At 52.6% G+C, this 21,054-nt stretch overlaps 1 protein-coding gene across 1 annotated transcript in view; it reads left to right on the top strand.

The window, feature by feature from the left end:
• The window catches only part of MTA2 (metastasis associated 1 family member 2), a 103,316-nt gene that overhangs the window by 12,867 nt on the left and 69,395 nt on the right, over window positions 1–21,054 (top strand). The window contains exons 2-3 of the mRNA XM_075326549.1: window positions 1,046–1,113; window positions 1,197–1,290. Coding sequence (XP_075182664.1) covers window positions 1,046–1,113; window positions 1,197–1,290 — 162 coding nt within the window. The remainder of the gene's footprint in view (window positions 1–1,045; window positions 1,114–1,196; window positions 1,291–21,054) is intronic.

Genomic DNA, 21,054 nt, shown 5'->3' on the forward strand with positions numbered 1-21,054 from the left:
CGCCGGGCCGCCGGCATGTGAGAGCTCTCGGCTGAGCGCCGGGCCGCCGGCATGTGAGAGCTCTCGGCTGAGCGCCCGGTCGCCGGCATGTGAGAGCGATCAGCTGATCGTTCACAATAGTTTGCTGCCAGTAAAACTGTAAAGAAGAAGAAAAAAAAAAAAAGCTTTCCGTTGTTTTGTACGATCCGTTGCATCCGTTGTGCCACTATATGCAACGCATCCGTTCAATGCAAGTGTGAAACTAGCCTTAATATGTAAGGATCGTACTGAGGAGAGGTCCGTAGGGTTTGGTTCTGGTAGCAGCCTATGGGCTAGGAGGACTTGCTAAGCTGCGTATATGCCCTAAGGTTGGCTTCAGGCTGCTGAAAAACGATTTTGGCCGGTCTCGTCCTCGGCTGCATCGCAGATGGGTGCAAGGGGCCACCTGCTAACATGCACTAGTCTGGTGTGTAACAATGGACCAGGTTAGTGCGTTCTGCCATGACACATAGTGATATTGGTCTGTTCTGAGCATTGTGCACACTGTGAATGGTGCCTTATGGTGTCTGAGATTCCCTTGCTGTTCTCCATGCTAGTCTTAAAGGGAGTCACTATTTAAACCTCATGGTGAAATAGGGAACTTGGGCCCTTTAAAAATCACACCTTTTAGTGTAATGTTGGATTTCATATGAACAAAAGCAGTTTGGTGCATTTATGATGTGGCCAAGCACTTAGTGCCTCATTGCCTCCATATATGTTGATTGACCGCGCACACTTGCTGAGCGTTTTTGGGAACGAGCGCAGCGCTCACCTCTGCTGCATACACTGTGCTCATATGTTCTCTATGGGGAGAGAGGAGTAAGCTGCTACCAGACATCTGGCTGCAGTTTTTCCCAGGGTTTTTATATGCTCGGATTCTCTGATCTTTTGTCGAGCGGTGCCCAATACACCATCAGGTGGTCGGGGTCTTATGTCGGACGTTATCAGTCACTTATATACACGATACATTGCAGGTTTTATTACTGCGTGTTCAGACATTAATGCCATTTTTTGCTCTTCTTTGCAGATTATGTATATTTTGAAAACTCCTCCAGTAACCCGTACCTGATCCGCAGAATCGAGGAGCTGAACAAGGTAGCAGAGCTTCATTTACAGCCGCTCCACAGGTAACAAATATTGAGCGGCTTTTCACTAAAGCGTCTCTTCTCCCATCGTAGACCGCAAATGGCAACGTAGAAGCCAAAGTGGTCTGCCTGTTCCGACGCAGAGATATCTCCAGCAGCCTGAACAGTCTGGCTGACAGCAATGCACGTAAGTTCTGCTTCATAAAGTTGTACTGTTTTGAATGGCAGTGTTAACCAGAGCCAAAAGGGTTAAAGGTAAAATAAGAAAAGGTGCCTTAAAAGGTGATCTTACTGTGATATTGTGGGTTATGTAGCATTTTGTGTGAGTTCATGTTTTGGGCGTGGTGGTCTGCCTATTCGATGTATTGTTTGTCCAGTTAAGTCAGGTTATATCCCCTTGCAGTGCTTCTGTCCCTAGGTCTGGGGGGAGGGGGCCTGGGATCCACCCAAACTCTGTTCACCTGGGGGATTAGTCAGTCTGTTTGAGAACTTTAAGAGTGAAGGATTGATCCTCTGGGAGAAGCTGCGGCTCCCCAGAGAGACCTAGACATTTACCATTTACTGGACTATATTAGTGTTTCTGGACTATTTTACCCTCTGTGTGGTAGATTATTTTTGTGAACCTTCTGGATTGCATGGAATAAAGGAACTTTGGATTTTTCACTCATCTCTCGCTCTGTTGATTGTGTGATATGGGAGAAGGACCCAGTCAAACTTACACACCAAGATCTCAATCTATTACCCTGACCAGTGCAGGGTTATTTATACATAGGGTACTTCTAGTTGCCTTTTTGGCAAATTGTGTTTCTTACCCCCACCCCCCCCCCCCCCCCCCCCCCCGTACTCCAGGGCTGCCTCTGTGCAGCTGTCAGCGGTCTATGCTGACATGATGCAGCAGTGACGTCTCGTCGTCAACAACGTGACCTGTACAATATGTAAACCTCAAAGAAACACTTTTTTTTTTTTTTTTTTTTTTTTTTAAAAGTCAGTGGATGATTAAAAGCTTACATTTAAGGGAATCTGTCAGCAAGATCCCCCCCCCCCAACTATTTATATGCGTATATAGCTCTTTCAAAGGGAAGTCCAGCAGTGCCTTTACATGGCCGGTGCACTCCTCCATTACCGAAAAATCAGTGTTTCAATTGATATGCAAATGAGGCTGAAGAACTATTTGTAGATCTGAAGCCTCTGTCACTCCGGCTCCTTTCTCCGACCGCCGGCGTCACTGCTTTCTGCTTTGTTGATGGCTCCCTTGACTGAAGTCACAGCAGAGAGGTTGTAAGTGAAGCAGGAGAAGGTGGCGCTGGGCAGAGAATAGAGCTGGACTGACAGAGGCTTCAGATCTACACATACACATTGATATGCAAAGGAGGCTATGTGTAGATCTGAAGCCTCTGTCACTCCAGCTCTTTCCCGCCCAGCGTCGCCACCTCCTGCTTCACTTACAACCTCTCTGCAGTGATTCAGCCAAAGGAGCAGTCAATAAAGCAGGAGGCGCCGGCGGGCGGGAAATAGAGCCGGAGTGACACAGGCTGCAGATCTTCAAATAGCTCTGCAGCCTCATTTGCATATCAATTGAAACACTGATTTCTCAGTAATGGACAAACGGATTGGCCATGTAAAGGTATTGCTGGATTTGTCTGTTTAAAGAGCTACATGCACATATAAATAGTTTGGGGGGGTGAAATCCTGCTGACAGACACCTCTTAAGATCACTATCTGTATTTCCAGCTCTGCGAGACCTGTAGGCATCAGTATAGAAATGCTATTACTGGCAGCAAGAAATGCACAGGGATGACGTGGCCGCAACTTTGCAAGGGCCATATTGTATCTCAAGGTGCCGGAGCTGAAATATTGATCTGCACATATAAGTAACTCTGATTCTCATGTGTTTTGTGTCATTTCTTACTGTTATCCCTTTGGGTGTCGTGGAGCCTCCATGTGAGAGCCTTGTGGCCCAACTGGTGACTGATTTCTGGCACTGGTGCCTTGTTTTGCAGCTGTAGATACAGTAGGGGGGATGCATCCTCCTTCTGCGTGTAAGAAAGTTGGTCCAGTAAGTCGCAAAAGTTTGTTGAAGTTGGTATTTGCCAAAAAGTTTTCAGACTTTTACACCAGAACTTTAAAAAGTAAAAACCAAAATAAAAAGAGATAGATATAGATATATCAAATTTTATATATATTTTGTACGTGTGTGTGTGTGTGTGTGTGTGTGTGTGTGTGTGTATATAGATAGATAGATAGATAGATATAATATTTCTTTTTCTTTGTCGCTCCATTGGGAGACCCAGACAATTGGGTGTATAGCTTCTGCCTCTGGAGGCCACACAAAGTATTACACTCAAAAGTGTAACCCCTCCCCTCTGCCTATACACCCTCCCGTGCATCACGGGCTCCTCAGTTTTATGCTTTGTGTGGAAGGAGGCACACATCCACTCATGCATTCCCATTTTAGTCAGCAGCAGCTGCTGATGTTATCGGTTGGAAGAAAAGAGGGCTCCCACGGGGCCCCCGGCATGCTCCCTTCTCACCCCACTACGTCGGCGGTGCTGTTAAGGTTGAGGTACCCATTGCGGGTACGACGGCCGGAGCCTCATGCCGTATTTCCTTCACCATCCCTTGGGGGCTCTGGGAGAAGTGGGATCCTGAGCGGTCATCCAGGTACTGGGACCGTGCTCCCTCCGCAGCCCCTGTGTGGAATCTGCCGGACCGGAGTATTTTCTTCATCAGGGACCGGGCCCTGCATCTGTCAGGTACTCTGTGTCCCCATGGGGACGGTTTATGGAGCGCCTGGCACCCGGACGCTGCAAGGGCTGCTAGGCCGTGAAAGCCGGGGGACTTCCGCGCCGACCGCGCCTGTTTGTCGGCCGCGGTCATAAATTTAGTCCCCGGCTTCAGTTGCGGCCTACTGGCAAGACTCCCGCCCCCGGACCTGTCTGTCAGTGTAGGGGCGGGACAGCCGACCGGACGCTGCCTGGGACACACAGCGGCTGCTGATCCGTGAAAGCCGGGGGACTTCCGCGCCGACCGCACCTGCTTGTCGGCCGCGGTCATAAATTTAGTCCCCGGCTTCAGTTGCGGCCTACTGGCAAGACTCCCGCCCCCGGACCTGTCTGTCAGTGTAGGGGCGGGACAGCCGTCCTGACGTCGGCAGTGAGGGCCGGAGCATCCTGTATGCTTCCTCCCCCCTCTTTGATCACAATAGGGACCCCAGATTCCCGCACTTTTTCCTGGTGCCGCCCACCGCTCCACTCCCCCTCTGAGAGCTCCAGCAGCCATTTTTTTCAGACATTTGGCGCTGGAGAATCATCAGGAAAGAGCTCTTCACCGCTGGGAGACCTGGAGCAGGGAATCTGGAGGACACACACACGCCGCTTTTTGGCGGTCGGTAAGCCACACCGGTCATCCGGTGCTGGTCCCCCTGGGTTGCCTGAATAGATACGTATTATATATCTATATATCTATATATCTATATATCTATATATCTATATATCTATATATCTATATATCTATATATATCTCTGTTCGGCCGGGCTGTATACTCTTCCCTTATACCCTCTGTGATCACTCTCCTGGGACACAACAGCATGTCGTCCACAAGGAGCAAGAGCGCTAAGGCACAGGGTTTCTTTGCGACCTGTACCTCTTGTGGGGCTATGTTGCCTGCGGGTTCCACCTACCCTCACTGTGAGCAATGCTCGACCCCTGTTACACTGACTCAGCCGGAGCCGCGACCACTTGTGGGCCCCTCTGCTCAGGTAGACCCCCATGCTACCACTGTCCAGGCGGCAGGGACAGAGTTTGCAGTTTTTGCTGAGAAGCTCTCTGAGTCACTTTCACAATCCATGGCTAAGTCTATGGACAAATGGTCTGCCAAGCTGCTAGAAGCCCTGCAGTCCAGATCGGTCCTTACACAGACCCAGGACACTGTTGGATCGGCGCCTCCAGGTCCCTCTCGGTCCACACCGCAGCGTGCTCCCGGGGTGGGCTCTAGGTTTTACGTGGAGGACTCCTCCACAGACCACAGCCCCAGACCAGCTAAGCGGGCTCGCTTGGAATCCTCAGCTTCATCACGCTGCTCAGGTTCCCGGCTGGAGGACTCGCTGGAGGACGAGGCGGAGGTCGCAGCTCAGGGCTCTGACCATGATTGATACACCTGAAGGGGACGCCTTAGTAAATGATCTTATCTCGTCCATCAACCAGGTGTTAGATCTTTCTCCCCCGCCTCCACCTATAGAGGAGTCGGCTTCTCAGCAGGAGAAACACCAGTTTCGGTTCCCCAAACGTACACGGAGTGCGTTTTTCGACCACTCTAACTTCAAGGATGCTGTCCAGAAACCCAGAGCGGTTCCGGACAAGCGCTTTACTAAGCGCCTTGCTGACACACGTTACCCCTTCCCCTCTGACGTAGTTAAGGGTTGGGCTCAGTGTCCCAAGGTGGATCCTCCAGTCTCTAGATTGGCGGCTAGATCTGTGGTATCGGTTGCAGATGGCTCATCGCTAAAAGATGCCACTGACAGGCAGATAGAGCTCCTGGTGAAATACATCTATGAAGTCACGGGCGCGTCCTTTGCCCCGGCTTTTGCAGCAGTGTGGGCACTCCAAGCTATCTCGGCTTGTCTAACCGAGATTAATGCGGTCACACGTACTTCTGCTCCGCAGGTTGCGTCTTTGACTTCTCAGGCGTCGGCGTTTTCTTCATACGCCATGAATGCAGTCCTAGACTCTGCTAGCCGTACAGCGGTGGCATCCGCTAATTCTGTGGCAGTCCGCAGAGCCATGTGGCTGCGCGAATGGAAGGCAGAGAGACATTCTGTCTCACGGTTACAGGATAGAGTTCACCTCTCGTCCTCCAACTCATTTCTTCACAACCTCCCCCTCCCCCGCCACCCCCCCCCCCCCCCCTTCTCGGGCCGACGCACTTCTTCAGGCAGTGGCCGCTCTGAAGACAGAAGGAGTTGTGATTCCCGTCCCCCCTCAGGAACAGGGGCGCGGCTTTTTTTTTTTTTTTTTAAATTCTTTATTTTAAAGACCGACTCGAGAACATACAAGATAACAACTGCTCCACAAAGAGCAGAATAACAGATTTCAAATATTTAACATTGACATGTAGCCCACCCATCCTCTCCCCTGTACATATCTAGTTACTGCAACTGCTCGAGTCAGGCCCAGTTTAATCCTTTTATGAACCAACCCAACAAGGGTAGAAAACAGAACCTAGAAAGAGAGAGCAAAGCCCAAAAGAATTTAGAACAGGATAAGAGAAAGAGGAAGAAAGGGGAATGAAGGGGAGAATAGGAGAAGATAGGGGACAAAGAAGTGAGAGGAAGGGAAAGCGAGAGAAGAGAGGAGAGAGAAGAGAAAAAAAAAAAGGGGGGGGGGGGGGCGGGGGGGAGAGTGCTCCTCCAGAACCTCACAGCAGCCGTGGAGCAGCGAGTAATCTGGCGTAATCCGCCGAGTAAGTGAACTCCAACCATGGGAACCAGGTCCTACGAAAACCTTCCTAACTATCATTGAGAGAGGATGTCAGGTCCTCCATGTGCCTTAGGTCGTTAACCCTTGAAACCCACTGTGCCAGTGTGGGGGGGGGGGGTAGAAGACTTCCAGCCAAGCGGGATGCACGACCTGGCGGCCATTACCAGAAATCTAAGCAAAGAACGCTTGTATCTATGAGCCGGGAGTTCCGATAGCTGTAAGATAAACAGTTCCGGACCCAATGTCTCAGCCGTGCCGGTCACCAGTCTAATTACCTCCCAAACCGTTGCAAGGAAGGGCAAGACCAAAAGATGTGCACGTAATCACCCTCCCCCGAGCCACACCTCCAGCAAACGGGATCGACTGAGGGGAATATCCTATGAAGTCTGGTCGGGACTCTATACCACCTAGTCAGCAGTTTGAAGTTGGCCTCCAACATTCTGGAACTGATCGAAGTTTTATGTGCCATCATTAGGACGTTGTTTCGTTGCGTGTCTGATAGGGCCGCCCCAAGGTCCCTTTCCCACTGCCGCAAATAAACCGGGGTGGGCAAATCTCCCGGGTCTGATAGTAAATTGTATGCCAGGGAAAGTGAGTGCCGCAGGGCCCCCTCTCCCAAGCACAATTTTTCGAAACTTGTGAGAGGCCCAGCATACCGGGCGAAGCAGGGAAGGGAGCTCAAGAAATGCCTCAACTGCATGGCCCTCCACCTCCCCAGGGGGTCCGGAGGCAGGAGACCACATATATCCGAAAGAGATAGCCAGTCACCCTCCTCTCCCATCTGGTAAGCTCTGAATCTGCCCCCCTGTACCCAACTCCGAAAAACTGGGTCTGAGAGGCCAGGACGGAAATCCGGATCTCCTATAATTGGTGACATGGGGGAAGGCAACGGCAGGAGGAGGCGCCGAACCTCTCCCCTCGAACAGCATTCCAGAGTAGCACCAATGGTGGGGTGAGATCTCAGAGAAGCCGGGAAAAAACTCCCGACCCAAGGCATGGCCGGTAAATGTACCTCCGAGAAGCTCTGTTCCAGGGCGACCCATGGTTTCATCCTAGAGTGACGGCACCAGTCCAGAACCCTAACCATATGTGTGGCCCAGTAATATTTTTTCATATCAGGTATTCCCAGCCCTCCCCTACGCTTAGGTCTGCACAATAGGGAACGGGAAAGTCTCGCCGGCTTATTCGCCCAGATAAATTTAGTATATAGTGAGGCCAATTCCTTGAAAAAAGAGCTCGGGATCTTAATTGGCAGGGCCTGGAAGAGGTAAAGAAGTCGTGGTAATATATTCATCTTCAATACTGCACACCTCCCAAACCATGTGAAAAGACCCCTCGCCCAGTTTGCGCAGTCTGTTCTAATGGACTGCAGGAGAGGGAGATGGTTCAGCTTATATAGTTGGCTATTGTCCGCAGCCAGCTGGACCCCCAGGTACCTCAGAGAGTGATTAGCCCACTTAAACCCGAACGCAGATTGAAGCGAAATAACATGATCTTGGGGGAGAGATACATTCATAGCCTCCGATTTTGACATGTTAATTCTAAAATTAGAAAGAGAGGAGTATGTTTCCAGCTCTCTCAGTAAATTGGGGAGGGAGACCCGAGGGTTGGTAATAAAGAAAAGTAAATCGTCCGCGTACGCCGCGATTTTGTAGGTGGAACCCGCAACTGTAGGGCCAGAAATGTCAATGTTACCTCTAATTCGGCTAAGCAGGGGTTCCAGGGTCAGGATAAAGATCAGGGGTGAGAGGGGGCATCCCTGCCTTGTGCCGTTAAGAATGGAAAATCTATCTGAAAGGAGACCGTTCACCCTGACCGCGGCAGAGGGGTTGCTATACAGAGAGCATATCCACCTGAGCATCATCCTCCCCAACCCCACCTCCCGCAGAACCTCCTCCATGAATATCCAATTGACTCTGTCGAACGCTTTTTCTGCGTCGGTCGACAAGAGCATCAGGGGCAACCCTTCCGAATTAGCCCTGTGGATTAAGTTCAACGCCTTAGTGGTGTTGTCCCTCGCTTCCCTTCCCATCATGAACCCAGCCTGGTCAGGGTGGACAATCCCCCCCCAGCAATGGAGAGAGTCTCTCTGATAATATTCTGGTGAAGAGCTTCAAGTCTGTGTTAAGGAGGGAGATGGGTCGGTAACTAGAACAAGAGGTAGGGTCTTTACCCTCTTTAGGAATGACTACTATATTAGCGGCCAGAGAGTCTCTCGGCAAGTGGACTTTTTCGGAGAGTGAGATATTGTTAAAGGCCGAGAGAAATGGGGGGAGCAGCATGGAGCCCATCTTTTTGTAGTAAAGCAGGGGGAAGCCATCCGGACCAGGGGCCTTACCAGTAGGGGAATTTTTAATTGCAGACCAGTACTCCTCCTCTGAAATGGGTCTTTCCATGGCGTCCGCATCCTCCGGTTTAAGGTGTTTCAAACCGGAGTTTGAAATGTACTTCTGGATACGCTGCCGTAGTTCCGTCCTGGCCCTCTCCGACCGCCCCCCATCTATTGAGTAGAGAGAGGAGTAAAAGTCTTTAAAGGCGGAGGCAATGTCTTTCGGAAGAGTGGCCCACCTGTCGCCAGAAATGTGCACTCTAGGAACATAGCCCCTCGCCCTCTGGATCCGGAGGGCCCTAGCCAGGGTCCTGCCACTTTTATTGCCATATTCATAGAAATGCCGCCTGCACTTAGCTAGCACTCCCTTGGCCTTTTGATATAACAGGGACCTGAGTTCCTCCCTCTTCCTGGCCAGATTGACGCCCACGTTCCCTCCCAGAGACCCCTTATGTATTGCTTCCAACTCCCTTATGTCTGCTAGGAGAGATGTAACCTCAGCTTCCCGTTCCCTTTTCAGACGGGCCCCATGTTTAATGAATAATCCCTTCACAACACATTTGTGAGCTTCCCAAACAATGTTGGGGGACATCCCCTCCCCCCCACTACAGTCAAAGTATTCCTTCAGGGCCTCCCTTATTTCTTGCATTGTCACCGGCTCATTGAGTAGTGAGGTGTTCAATATCCATTGACCCTGCCTCCCGATGGGACATTCAAGGGACAGAGTGACCGTGATCAGCGCGTGATCAGAGAAAGATATGCACTCAATTGAAGCATCCACCAGAGAGTGTAGGTCCCCATGTTTAATAAAAAAGAGGTCCAACCTAGAATAGCAGTCGTGCGCTGCAGAATAAAATGAAAAGTCTTTGTCTGATGGGTGCAGCAATCGCCAAGTGTCTATCAGTTGGTGGTCATGTAGTCCCCGTCTCATCCGCCGCAGCGTCATGTGTGGAATACCGGACACCCCTTTTGAACTGTCTCTCAACGGTTCCAACACTACATTAAAGTCACCCCCGAGAACCAGAGTGGCCTCCGAGAATTCCTCTATCTTCTCAAGGTACCGCAACAAGGTGGGACATTGGCCCGCATTAGGCAAGTATACTGCCACGAATGTGAATATCTGAGTAGCTATGCGTCCCTTGAGCATCATAAGCCTACCCAGGTCGTCTGTCTGAGAGTCTAACAATTCCCAAGGGAGCGTACTGGACATGAGGATGCTCGTTCCCCTAGATCTAGGATCAGGGGAGGGTGAGTGGTGCACAATGGGGTACCTTCTGTCCGAGAGTCTGTAAGGTTTAGCTTCACAGTAATGTGTCTCTTGGAGGAAGGCTACCTGGATTCGGTTTTTCCAAAGAAGATTCAGCAGGATGGACCGTTTCTCCGGGCTATGAAGGCCCTTGACATTCAGTGAGCCCACCCGCAGTTCGGCCTGCCTCTGTTTCCCCATTCTCTGTCGCGAGACCCTAGAGGAGCAAACCAAGAAAGAAGAGGGGAAGGGGGAAGGAGAAAAAAAAAAAGAGAGGGAAAGCTGGTAAAAAGAGAGGAGGGGTAGAAAAAGTAGGAAGTAGCTGAGACCCTTTAGCAGGGGGAAGAGAGAAAGGCAGAAAGTTCAGAGAAGAGAACAAGAAAGTGGAAAAGCAGCAGGACTGCCGCTCGCAGTACCAGGGACCAGCCCAGGGACTACTAAGGAAAAGATAGGGACAAGAACTGACATGCAACCAGAGCGCAAACCCGCGCCCCTCTTATTAGCACTAAATGACCCCTCTCCCCGACGGAGAGGAAGGGTCAGCCGGTTAACCACCCACACACCCCACCACCCAGGATGAACTCGGTAAAGAAAAACATCCCCCCCCCCACCCCCGAACCTATACTAGACATTGCCATAGAAATAGAATTTTCAAAAACTTAAGACAATAAACTATGTCCAGAGAAAACTAGCCCAAGGCCAGGACTCCTGCTTAGGAGTCGTAGAGACGAAAGAGAGCCTCCCAGCTCCCTGTTCTTTGACTCCGTCTCCCGTCGAAAGCACCTCCGTCTCACATCTTGGACCGCTCCTTCCTCCCAGCAGCATCCGGTACATGCCAAGTCCCTCAAGGGACACCGCTTTGAGCAGAACGGGTGCCTCCCTTCCTCCTCCGCGGCCCCGGGGGTGCCTGGGGTTCCCACTCCAACCAGTCTGGAATTGAGCAGTCTGGTATTCCCAGGAAGGCAAAAAGATTAGGAAGCTCTGAGTGCCTCCTCAGCAAAAACACGGAGTCCCCCTTGCGTACTATCAAATGGAAGGGATGGCCCCATCTATATGAGGCGTTTGCTTCTTTGATGCCAAGCAGGAGAGGATGAAGCAGGCGTCTCATATATAGTGTGCGGCTGGAGACATCAGGAAATAACTTCACCATGGCCCCATCCATCTCCACCGGTCCATATGACCAAGCTCCCTGTAGGATCCTTTCTCTGTCTCCATAATAGTGCAAACGACATAGTACATCTCTAGAGGAGGGGACTGATCTAGGGCCCGGCCTTGCGACTCTGTAAATTCTGTCGAAGAGGTAGGTAGCCTCCAAGGGGCGATCAGTGACCCGGTTGAAGATGTTTAAGACTTTAGTACGCAGGAGTTCCTGGGGCCAGTCCTCCGGTATACCCTTCAGTCTGATATTATTTCTTCTGCCCCTGTTCTCTTGATCATCCAAGAGCAGGGCAAGGTCTCTGATGCGGGCATTGGATGACTCACAGTCTCTCTCAATCCTCTCCATTCTGCTCTCCAGGGACTCCTGAGCCTGCTCTGTGGCCTCAATTCTGTCCTCCAGTACCACCATTTCCTCCCTCAAGGCAGACAGCGCCATCTGCTGGGAGGATTCAATTCTAGCTACAACGTCCTCCAGATCTTTCTTGCTGGGGAGGGCCAAAATAAGCTCTCTCAGGGCTTGTATGTCCCCCTGTGGGGGGGGTCCCCTGTGTGCAGAGCATGGCAGGTATCCCCGGGTCTGGTGATCCCCTCAGGGCCCCCTCACTATCCACAGCAGCGTGCTGCGAGGCAGGCTGAGCAGCCTCCCCCCTCCTCCAGTCCTCTGTACCTGGGCCCGCTCCGTCCAGTGCCACCGTCGCCTCTGTCCTCCGTTTCTCTGCACCGCTGATCCCCCTGCACTGCTGCACAGGCTGTGGGAGAATGCCGAGCGGCTCCTGGGGAATCCCCCGCTGGAGGACGCCACGCGCCCGCCGGCGCCATCTTGCTCCGGGCCGCCTGCGGAGGTTCAGAGCCCGGCGCCGTCAGGAACCTTGTGAGGCTCCCCTGGGGTCTCTGACTCGTCACCGGGGAGGCAGAAGCGGGCGCTACCCCCGGTCTCTTCTTGGGGGCCATCCTGGGTAAGTGGGGGCTGCAGGATATAATAGAATTAGGCTGTGAGCGCAGGAGCTCTGGGATCCAGCGTCCTCACGCTTCCATGTCAGGACACGCCCCCCAGGGGCGCGGCTTTTACTCCAACTTGTTCGTGGTGCCAAAGAAGGACGGTTCATTCCGTCCCGTTCTGGACCTCAAACTGCTCAACAGACATGTGAGAACCAGACGGTTCAGGATGGAATCTCTCCGCTCGGTCATCGCTTCGATGTCACAGGGAGACTTTCTCGCATTGATCGACATCAAAGATGCTTATCTCCATGTGCCGATCGCACCCGAACATCAACGCTTCTTGCGTTTCGCCATAGGGGACGAACACCTTCAGTTCGTGGCATTGCCTTTCGGCTTGGCGACAGCCCCACGGGTTTTCACCAAAGTTTTCACCAAAGTCATGGCATCCGTTGTGGCGGTCCTACACTCCCAAGGCCACTCGGTGATTCCCTACTTAGACGATCTCCTAGTCAGGGCACCGTCTCGGGAAGCATGTTAACACAGCCTTACCGTCGCTCTGGAGACTCTCCAGCAGTTCGGGTGGATCATCAACTTTCCAAAATCCAAGTTGACACCGACCCAGTCATTGACCTACCTCGGGATGGAGTTTCATACCCAGTCAGCGGTAGTCAAGCTACCACTGGACAAACGGCTTTCTCTGCAAGCAGGGGTGCAATCTCTTCTTCAGAGTCAGTCACACCCATTGAGGCGCCTCATGCACTTCCTAGGGAAGATGGTGGCAGCAATGGAGGCAGTGCCCTTCGCGCAATTTCATCTACGCCCACTCCAATGGGACATTCTCCACAAGTGGGACAAGAGATCGACTTCCCTCGACAAGAATGTCTCTCTTTCCCTGGCAACCAAGACGTCTCTTCAGTGGTGGCTTCTTCCCACTTCTCTATCGCAGGGAAAATCCTTCCTGCCCCCAACCTGGGCTGTGGTCACCACGGACGCGAGCCTGTCAGGGTGGGGAGCAGTGTTTCTCCACCACAGGGCTCAGGGGACCTGGACTCCGAGGGAGTCTTCCCTTCAGATCAATGTTCTGGAGATAAGGGCAGTGTATCTAGCCCTATTGGCGTTCCATCAGTGGCTGGAGGGCAGGCAGATCCGTATCCAGTCGGACAACGCCACTGCAGTCGCCTACATCAATCACCAGGGCGGCAGTCGCAGTCGTCAAGCCTTCCAGGAAGTACGGCGAATTCTGCAGTGGGTGGAAGCCACAGCATCCACCATCTCCGCAGTTCACATACCGGGAGTAGAAAACTGGGAAGCAGATTTTCTCAGTCGTCAGGGCATGGACGCGGGGGAATGGTCTCTGCACCCAGAGGTGTTTCGAGAGATCTCATGGCCGGACGTCGATCTCATGGCGTCACGGCACAACAACAAGGTCCCAGCATTCATGACACGATCTCAGGATCACAGAGCTCTGGCGGCGGATGCAGTAGTACAGGATTGGTCGCAGTTTCAACTACCTTATGTGTTTCCTCCTCTGGCGATGTTACCCAGAGTATTACGCAAGATCAGGTCCGACTGCCGCCGCGCCATTCTCGTCGCTCCAGACTGGCCGAGAAGGTCGTGGTACCCGGATCTGTGGCATCTCACGGTGGGTCAACCGTGGGCCCTTCCAGACCGCACAGACTTGCTGTCACAAGGGCCGTTTTTCCATCTGAATTCTGCGGCCCTCAACCTGACTGTGTGGCCATTGAGTCCTGGCTCCTAGCATCGTCAGGGTTATCTCAGGATGTCATTGCCACTATGAGACAAGCCAGGAAACCGACGTCCGCCAAGATCTATTACAGGACTTGGCGGATATTCTTGTCCTGGTGCTCTGTGAATGGGTTTACTCCCTGGCCTTTTGCCTTACCCATTTTTCTTTCCTTCCTTCAATCTGGAATGGACAAGGGTTTGTCACTAAGCTCTCTCAAGGGACAAGTATCGGTTCTCTCAGTATTTTTTCAAAGGCGCCTGGCCAGGCTCCCGCAGGTCCGCACGTTCCTGCAAGGAGTATGCCACATAGTCCCACCTTACAAGCGCCCACTAGAGCCCTGGGACCTTAACAGGGTGCTAACGGCTCTTCAGAAACCACCTTTCGAGCCGCTGCGAGATGTCTCCTTATCACGTCTTTCGCAGAAGGTGGCATTTCTAGTGGCAGTCACATCACTCCGAAGAGTGTCGGATCTTGCAGCGCTGTCATGCAAAGCCCCCTTCCTGGTGTTTCACCAGGATAAGGTGGTTCTGCGTCCGGTCCCGGAATTTCTCCCTAAGGTGGTATCTCCTTTTCATCTCAATCAGGATATCACCTTACCTTCTTTTTGCCCTAATCCAATTCACCGATGTGAAAAGGATTTGCACTCATTAGATCTAGTGAGAGCACTCCGGTACTACGTGTCTCGCACAGCGCCCCTGCGCCGTTCAGATGCACTCTTTGTACTTGTCGCCGGTCAGCGTAAGGGTTCGCAGGCTTCCAAGTCAACCTTGGCTCGGTGGATCAAGGAACCGATTCTTGAATCTTACCGTTCTTCGGGGCTTCCGCTTCCTTCGGGGCTGAAAGCCCATTCTACCAGAGCCGTGGGTGCGTCCTGGGCATTGCGGCACCGGGCGACGGCTCAGCAGGTGTGTCAGGCAGCTACCTGGTCTAGCCTGCACACTTTCACGAAACACTATCAGGTGCATACCTATGCTTCGGCAGATGCCAGTCTAGGTAGGCGAGTCCTTCAGGCGGCGGTTGCCCACCTGTAAGAGGGAGCCGTGTCGGCTCTATTTATCGAGGTATTCTTTTACCCACCCAGGGACTGCTTTTGGACGTCCCAATTGTCTGGGTCTCCCAATGGAGCGACAACGAAGAAGGGAATTTTGTTTACTTACCGTAAATTCCTTTTCTTCTAGCTCCTATTGGGAGACCCAGCACCCGCCCCTGTTCCCTTCGGGCTTGTTGTTCTGTTGTGTACACATGTTGTTCATGTTCAGTTGTTTCTTTGGTTCATGGTTTCAGATCTCCGAACATCCTTCGGATTGAATTTACCTTAGACCAATTTATAAGTTTCCTCCCGTGAGGCACGGGAGGGTGTATAGGCAGAGGGGAGGGGTTACACTTTTGAGTGTAATACTTTGTGTGGCCTCCGGAGGCAGAAGCTATACACCCAATTGTCTGGGTCTCCCAATTGGAGCTAGAAGAAAAGGAATTTCTTTGTCGCTCTATTGGGAGACCCAGACAATTGGGTGTATAGCTACTGCCTCCGGAGGCCACACAAAGTATTACACTTAAAAGTGTAAGGCCCCTCCCCTTCTGCCTATACACCCCCCGTGGGATCACGGGCTCCTCAGTTTTCATGCTTTGTGCGAAGGAGGTCAGACATCCACGCATAGCTCCACTGTTTAGTCAGCAGCAGCTGCTGACTATGTCGGATGGAAGAAAAGAGGGCCCATACTAGGGCCCCCAGCATGCTCCCTTCTCACCCCACTTTTGTCGGCGGTGTTTGTTAAGGTTGAGGTACCCATTGCGGGTACGGAGGCTGGAGCCCACATGCTGCTTTCCTTCCCCATCCCCTTAGGGCTCTGGGTAAAGTGGGATCCTATCGGTCTCCAGGCACTGAGGCCGTGCTCCATCCACAGTCCCTGGGAATCTGCTGGACATGGAGCGGAGTATCTTCAGGGACATGGCCCTGCTACGTTGAGGTACTCTGTGTCCCCGTGGGGACCGCGCACAGACACACGGCAGCACTGCTGGGTGTGTTAGTGCGCCAGGGACGGCGGCGCTGCCCACACTGGTGCCATCGCACACTACAGCGTAGCTGGGTGTATTAGAGTATTGGGGGACTACCGCGCTAACCGCCGCTGCCATTTTTATCTCAGGCGCGGCTGGGACTTGTGGTGCGCCGGGGACTTCCGCGCCGACCAGGGCTTATATGCCGGCCGCGCTTATCACTCTAGTCCCCGGCTTGTGCGGCCTAGTCTCACTTCGTTACCGCCCACAGGCCTGCCAGTCAGGGTAAGGGCGTGACGCTGCACAGCACGGCAGCGCTGAGAGCTGGAGTATGCTTTGCATACTCCACCCCTCTCACTGTGTACACTGTGAAACCGGATTCCCGCACTTTCTGGGGCACGCCCACGGCCTCCTCCTCTACACAGGACGCCGGCAGCCATTCATGTCAGTTTTTTCTGTGGCTGAGAAAAGAGACAAGTTTGGGAAGACCCTGGCAGGGATTCTGATGGTCACACAACCGCTGTGAGCGGGCGGTAAGCAGCACCTGTGGTGCTGACCCCACTAGTGCCGAAGTGCACATATAGATATATGCTTGTACGCTATACATTGCACTGTTCGGTCGCACTTTTGTATTTTGGCTATATACCCTCCTTGATTGTTCGGGGGAGATAACAGCATATCGTCTGTGAAAAACAAGGGTGCAGAAGCACAGGTTTTCTATGCAGCCTGTACAGCATGTACGGCTCTTCTGCCGGCAGGTTACACGGACCCCCATTGTATGCATTGCTCGGCCCCTGTGGCACGTACTCAGCCGGAGTCTCTGCTAATGGTCCAGGTGATGGGGACGGAGTTTGCAGTATTTACTGACAGACTTTCTGAGACTATGGCTAAGATACTAGAAGCCTTGCAGTCCAGACAGGTCTCTCAGACCATGGGCACTGTTGATTCATTGCCCCCTGGTCCCCCCCCCCCCAGTTGGTACAACAAGGTGCTCCGGGAGTGTCTCATGGATCCCAGGGTGAGGGGTCTGACTCGGACCGCAGTCCCAGACCCCCTAAGCGACCTCGCTGGGAGCATCCCTCGACATCACCGCATTATTCAGGGTCTCAGTATGGGGACTCTCTCTATGATGAGGCGGAGGTATCTGATCAGGATTCTGATCCTGAGAACGTTCTCTACCTGGATACACCTGATTGTGACACCGTAGTGAACGATCTTACGGCGTCCATCAATCAAATGTTGGTTATTTCTCCCTCAGCTCCTACGCCTGAGGAGTCAGCTTCTCAGCAGGAGAAGTTCCGTTTCAGGTTCCCCAAGCGTACATTGAGTACGTTTCTGGATCACTCTGACTTCAGGGAGGCAGTCCAGAACCACCAGGCTTGTCCAGTTATCGTTTTTTCCAAGCGCCTTAAGGATACACGTTATCCCTTCCCTTTTGACGTTGTCAAGGGCTGGGTTCTGTGTTCCAATGTGGACCCTCCTATCTCCAGCGGCTAAATCCTTAGTTGCAGTGGAAGATATGGCTTCACTCAAAGATGCCGCTGACAGACAGATGGAGCTCTGGTTGAAATCCATCTATGAAGCTATTGGCGCGTCTTTTGCTCCAGCTTTCGCAGCCGTCTGGGCGCTCCAAGCGGTCTCAGCGGCTCAAGCGCAAATTGAGGCAGTCACACGTACGTCTGCGCCGCAGACTGCGTCTTTAACATCTCAAACGTCAGCGTTTGCGTCATACGCCATTAATGCTGTCCTGGACTCGGCGAGCCGGAAGGCAGTTGCGTCCGACAATTCAGTGGTAATACGCAGAGCCTTGGGGTTGCGGGAATGGAAGGCAGATTCTGCTTCCAAAAAAGTGCTTAACCAGTTTGCCAATCTCTGGCGACCGCTTGTTTGGTGAGCGACTGGATGAAATCATCAAACAATCCAAGGGAAAGGATACATCCTTTCCTCAGGCTAAACCGAACATACCCCAACAGAGGAGGGGACAGTCGAGGTTTCGGTCCTTGCGGGGCGCGGGCAGGTCCAATTCTCCTCGTCCAAAAGGCCTCAGAAGGATCAGAGGAATTCCGATTCATGGCGGCCTAAATCACGTCCAAAAAAGACCGCCGGAGGTACCGCCACCAAGGCGGCTTCCTCATGACCTTCGGTCTCCTCATACCGCATCCTCGGTCGGTGGCAGGCCCTCCCGCTTTTGCGACACCTGGCTGCCACAGGTAAAAGACCGTTGGGTGAGAGACATTCTGTCTCACGGTTACAGGATAGAGTTCTCCTCTCGTCCTCCCGACTCGATTCTTCAGAACATCTCCGCCTCCCAAGAGAGCCGAGGCTCTCAGGCAGGCGGTGTGCACTCTGAAGGCAGAAGGAGTGGTGGTCCCGGTTCCTTTTCAGCAACAGGGTCACGGTGTTTACTCCAACGTGTTTGTGGTCCCAAAAAATGACGGGTCTTTCCGTCCGGGCAACAGACACGTAAAAACCAGGCGGTTCCGGAGGAATCCCTCCGCTCCGTCATCGCCTCAATGTCCCAAAGAGATTTCCTTGCATCGATCGATATCAAGGAGGCTTATCTCCACGTGCCGATCGCTCCGGAGCATCAGCGCTTCCTGCGGTTCGCCATAGGAGTCGAACACCTTCAGTTCGCGGCACGGCCTTTCGGCCTGGCGACAGTCCCGCGGGTTTTCTCCAAGGTCATGGCAACAGTAGTAGCGGTCCTCCACTCTCAGGGACACTCGGTGATTCCTTACCTAGACGATCTGCTTGTCAAGGCACCCTCTCAAGGGGCATGCCAACACAGCCTCAACGCTACTCTACAGATTCTCCAGAGCTTCGGGTGGATCATCAATTTTCCAAAGTCAAATCTGACACCGGCACAATCGCTGACATATCTGGGCATGGAATTTCATACCCTATCGGCGATGGTGATACTTCCGCTGGACAAACAGCGGTCACTGCAGTCAGGGTTGCACAATGGGACATCCTTAGCAGTTTTTCTCCACCACAGGGCTCAGGGTACGTGGACTCAGCAAGAGTCCTCCCTTCAGAACAATGTTCTGGAGGTCAGGGCAGTGTATCTTGCCCTAAAAGCTTTCCAGCAGTGGCTGGAAGGCAAGCAGATCCGAATTCAGTCGGACAACTCTACAGTGGTGGCTTACATCAATCACCAAGGAGGAACACGCAGTCGGCAAGCCTTCCTGGAAGTCCGGCGGATTTTGACGTGGGTGGAAGCCACGGCCTCCACCATATCCGCAGTACACACCCCGGGCGTAGAAAACTGGGAAGCAGACTTTCTCAGTCGCCAGGGCATGGACGTAGGGGAATGGTCCCTTCACCCGGACGTGTTTCAGGAGATCTGTTGCCGCTGGGTCGACCTAATGGCGTCTCAGCACAACAACAAGGTCCCGGCATTCATGGCACGGTCTCACGATCACAGAGCTCTGGCGGCAGACGCCTTCGTTCAGGATTGGTCGCAGTTTCAACTCCCTTATGTGTTCCCACCTCTGGCACTGTTGCCCAGAGTGTTACGCAAGATCAGGTCCGACTGCCGCCGCGCCATCCTCGTCGCTCCAGACTGGCCAACGAGGTGGGCACTACCAGACCGACCAGACTTGCTGTCTCAAGGGCCGTTTTTCCATCTGAATGCTGCGGCCCTCAACCTGACGGTATGGCCATTGAGTCCTGGATCCTAGCATCTGCAGGGTTATCTCAAGAGGTCATTACCACTATGAGACAGGCCAGAAAACCCACATCTGCCAAGATCTACCACAGAACGTGGAAGATATTCTTATCTTGGTGCTCTGCTCAGGGAGTTTCTCCCTGGCCAATTGCCTTGCCTACTTTTTCCTTCCTGCAATCCGGTTTGGAAAAAGGTTTGTCGCTCAGCTCCCTTAAGGGACAAATCTCAGCGCTCTCTGTATTTTTTTTTCAAAAGCGCCTAGCAAGACTTCCTCAGGTACGCACGTTCCTGCAGGGGGTTTGCCGCTTAGTCCCTCCTTACAAACGGCTGTTAGAACCCTGTGATTTGAACAGGGTGCTGATGGTTCTTCAGAAACCACCATTCGAGCCTATGAGGGTTTTTTCTCTCTCACGTCTTTCGCAGAAAGTGGTTTTCCTAGGGGCAGTCACTTCACTTAGGAGAGTGTCTGTCGGGGCAGCATTGTCGTGCAAAGCCCCCTTCCCGGTGTCTCACCAGGTCAAGGGGTTCTGCGTCCGGTTCCGGAATTTCTCCCTAAGGTGGTATCCCCCCTTTCATCTCAATCAGGGTATCCCCGTACCCTCTGTTTGTCCTCATCTAGTTCACCAATGTGAAAAGGATTTGCACTTGATTAGATCTGGTGAGAGCACTCAGACTCTACATCGATCGTACGGCGTCCCTGCGCCGCTCGGATGCACTCTTTGTCCTTGTCGCTAGCCAGCGTAAAGGGTCGCAGGCTTCCAAATCAAGCCTGGCTCGGTGGATCAAGGAACCAATTCTCGAGCTTATCGTTCTGCTGGGCTTACGGTTCCCTCAGGGCTGAAGGTCCATCCTACCAGAGCTGTGGATGCGTCCCGGGCTTGAGGCACCAGGCTACGGCTCAGCTTGTGTGTCAGGCGGCTACCTGGTCCAGCCTCCACACTTTCACGAAACACTATCAGGTGCATACCTATGCTTCGGCGGATGCCAGCATAGGCAGACGAGTCCTTCAGGCGGCGGTTGCCCACCTGTAGGAAGGGGCCGTTTTACGGCTCTATTACGAGGTATTATTTTACCCACCCAGGGATTGCTTTTGGACATCCCAATTGTCTGGGTCTCCCAATAGAGCGACAAAGAAGAAGGGAATTTTGTTTACTTACCGTAAATTCCTTTTCTTCTAGCTCTAATTGGGAGACCCAGCACCCGCCCCTGTTTTTTTGTATACACATGTTGTTCATGTTGAATGGTTTCAGTTCTCCGATATTCCTTCGGATTGAATTTGCTTAAACCAGTTTATTGGCTTTCCTCCTTCTTGCTTTTGCACTAAAACTGAGGAGCCCGTGATCCCACGGGGGGTGTATAGGCAGAAGGGGAGGGGCCTTACACTTTTAAGTGTAA

Source organism: Anomaloglossus baeobatrachus, chromosome 10 (genome assembly GCF_048569485.1).
Source record: "Anomaloglossus baeobatrachus isolate aAnoBae1 chromosome 10, aAnoBae1.hap1, whole genome shotgun sequence".
Lineage (NCBI taxonomy): Eukaryota > Metazoa > Chordata > Amphibia > Anura > Aromobatidae > Anomaloglossus > Anomaloglossus baeobatrachus.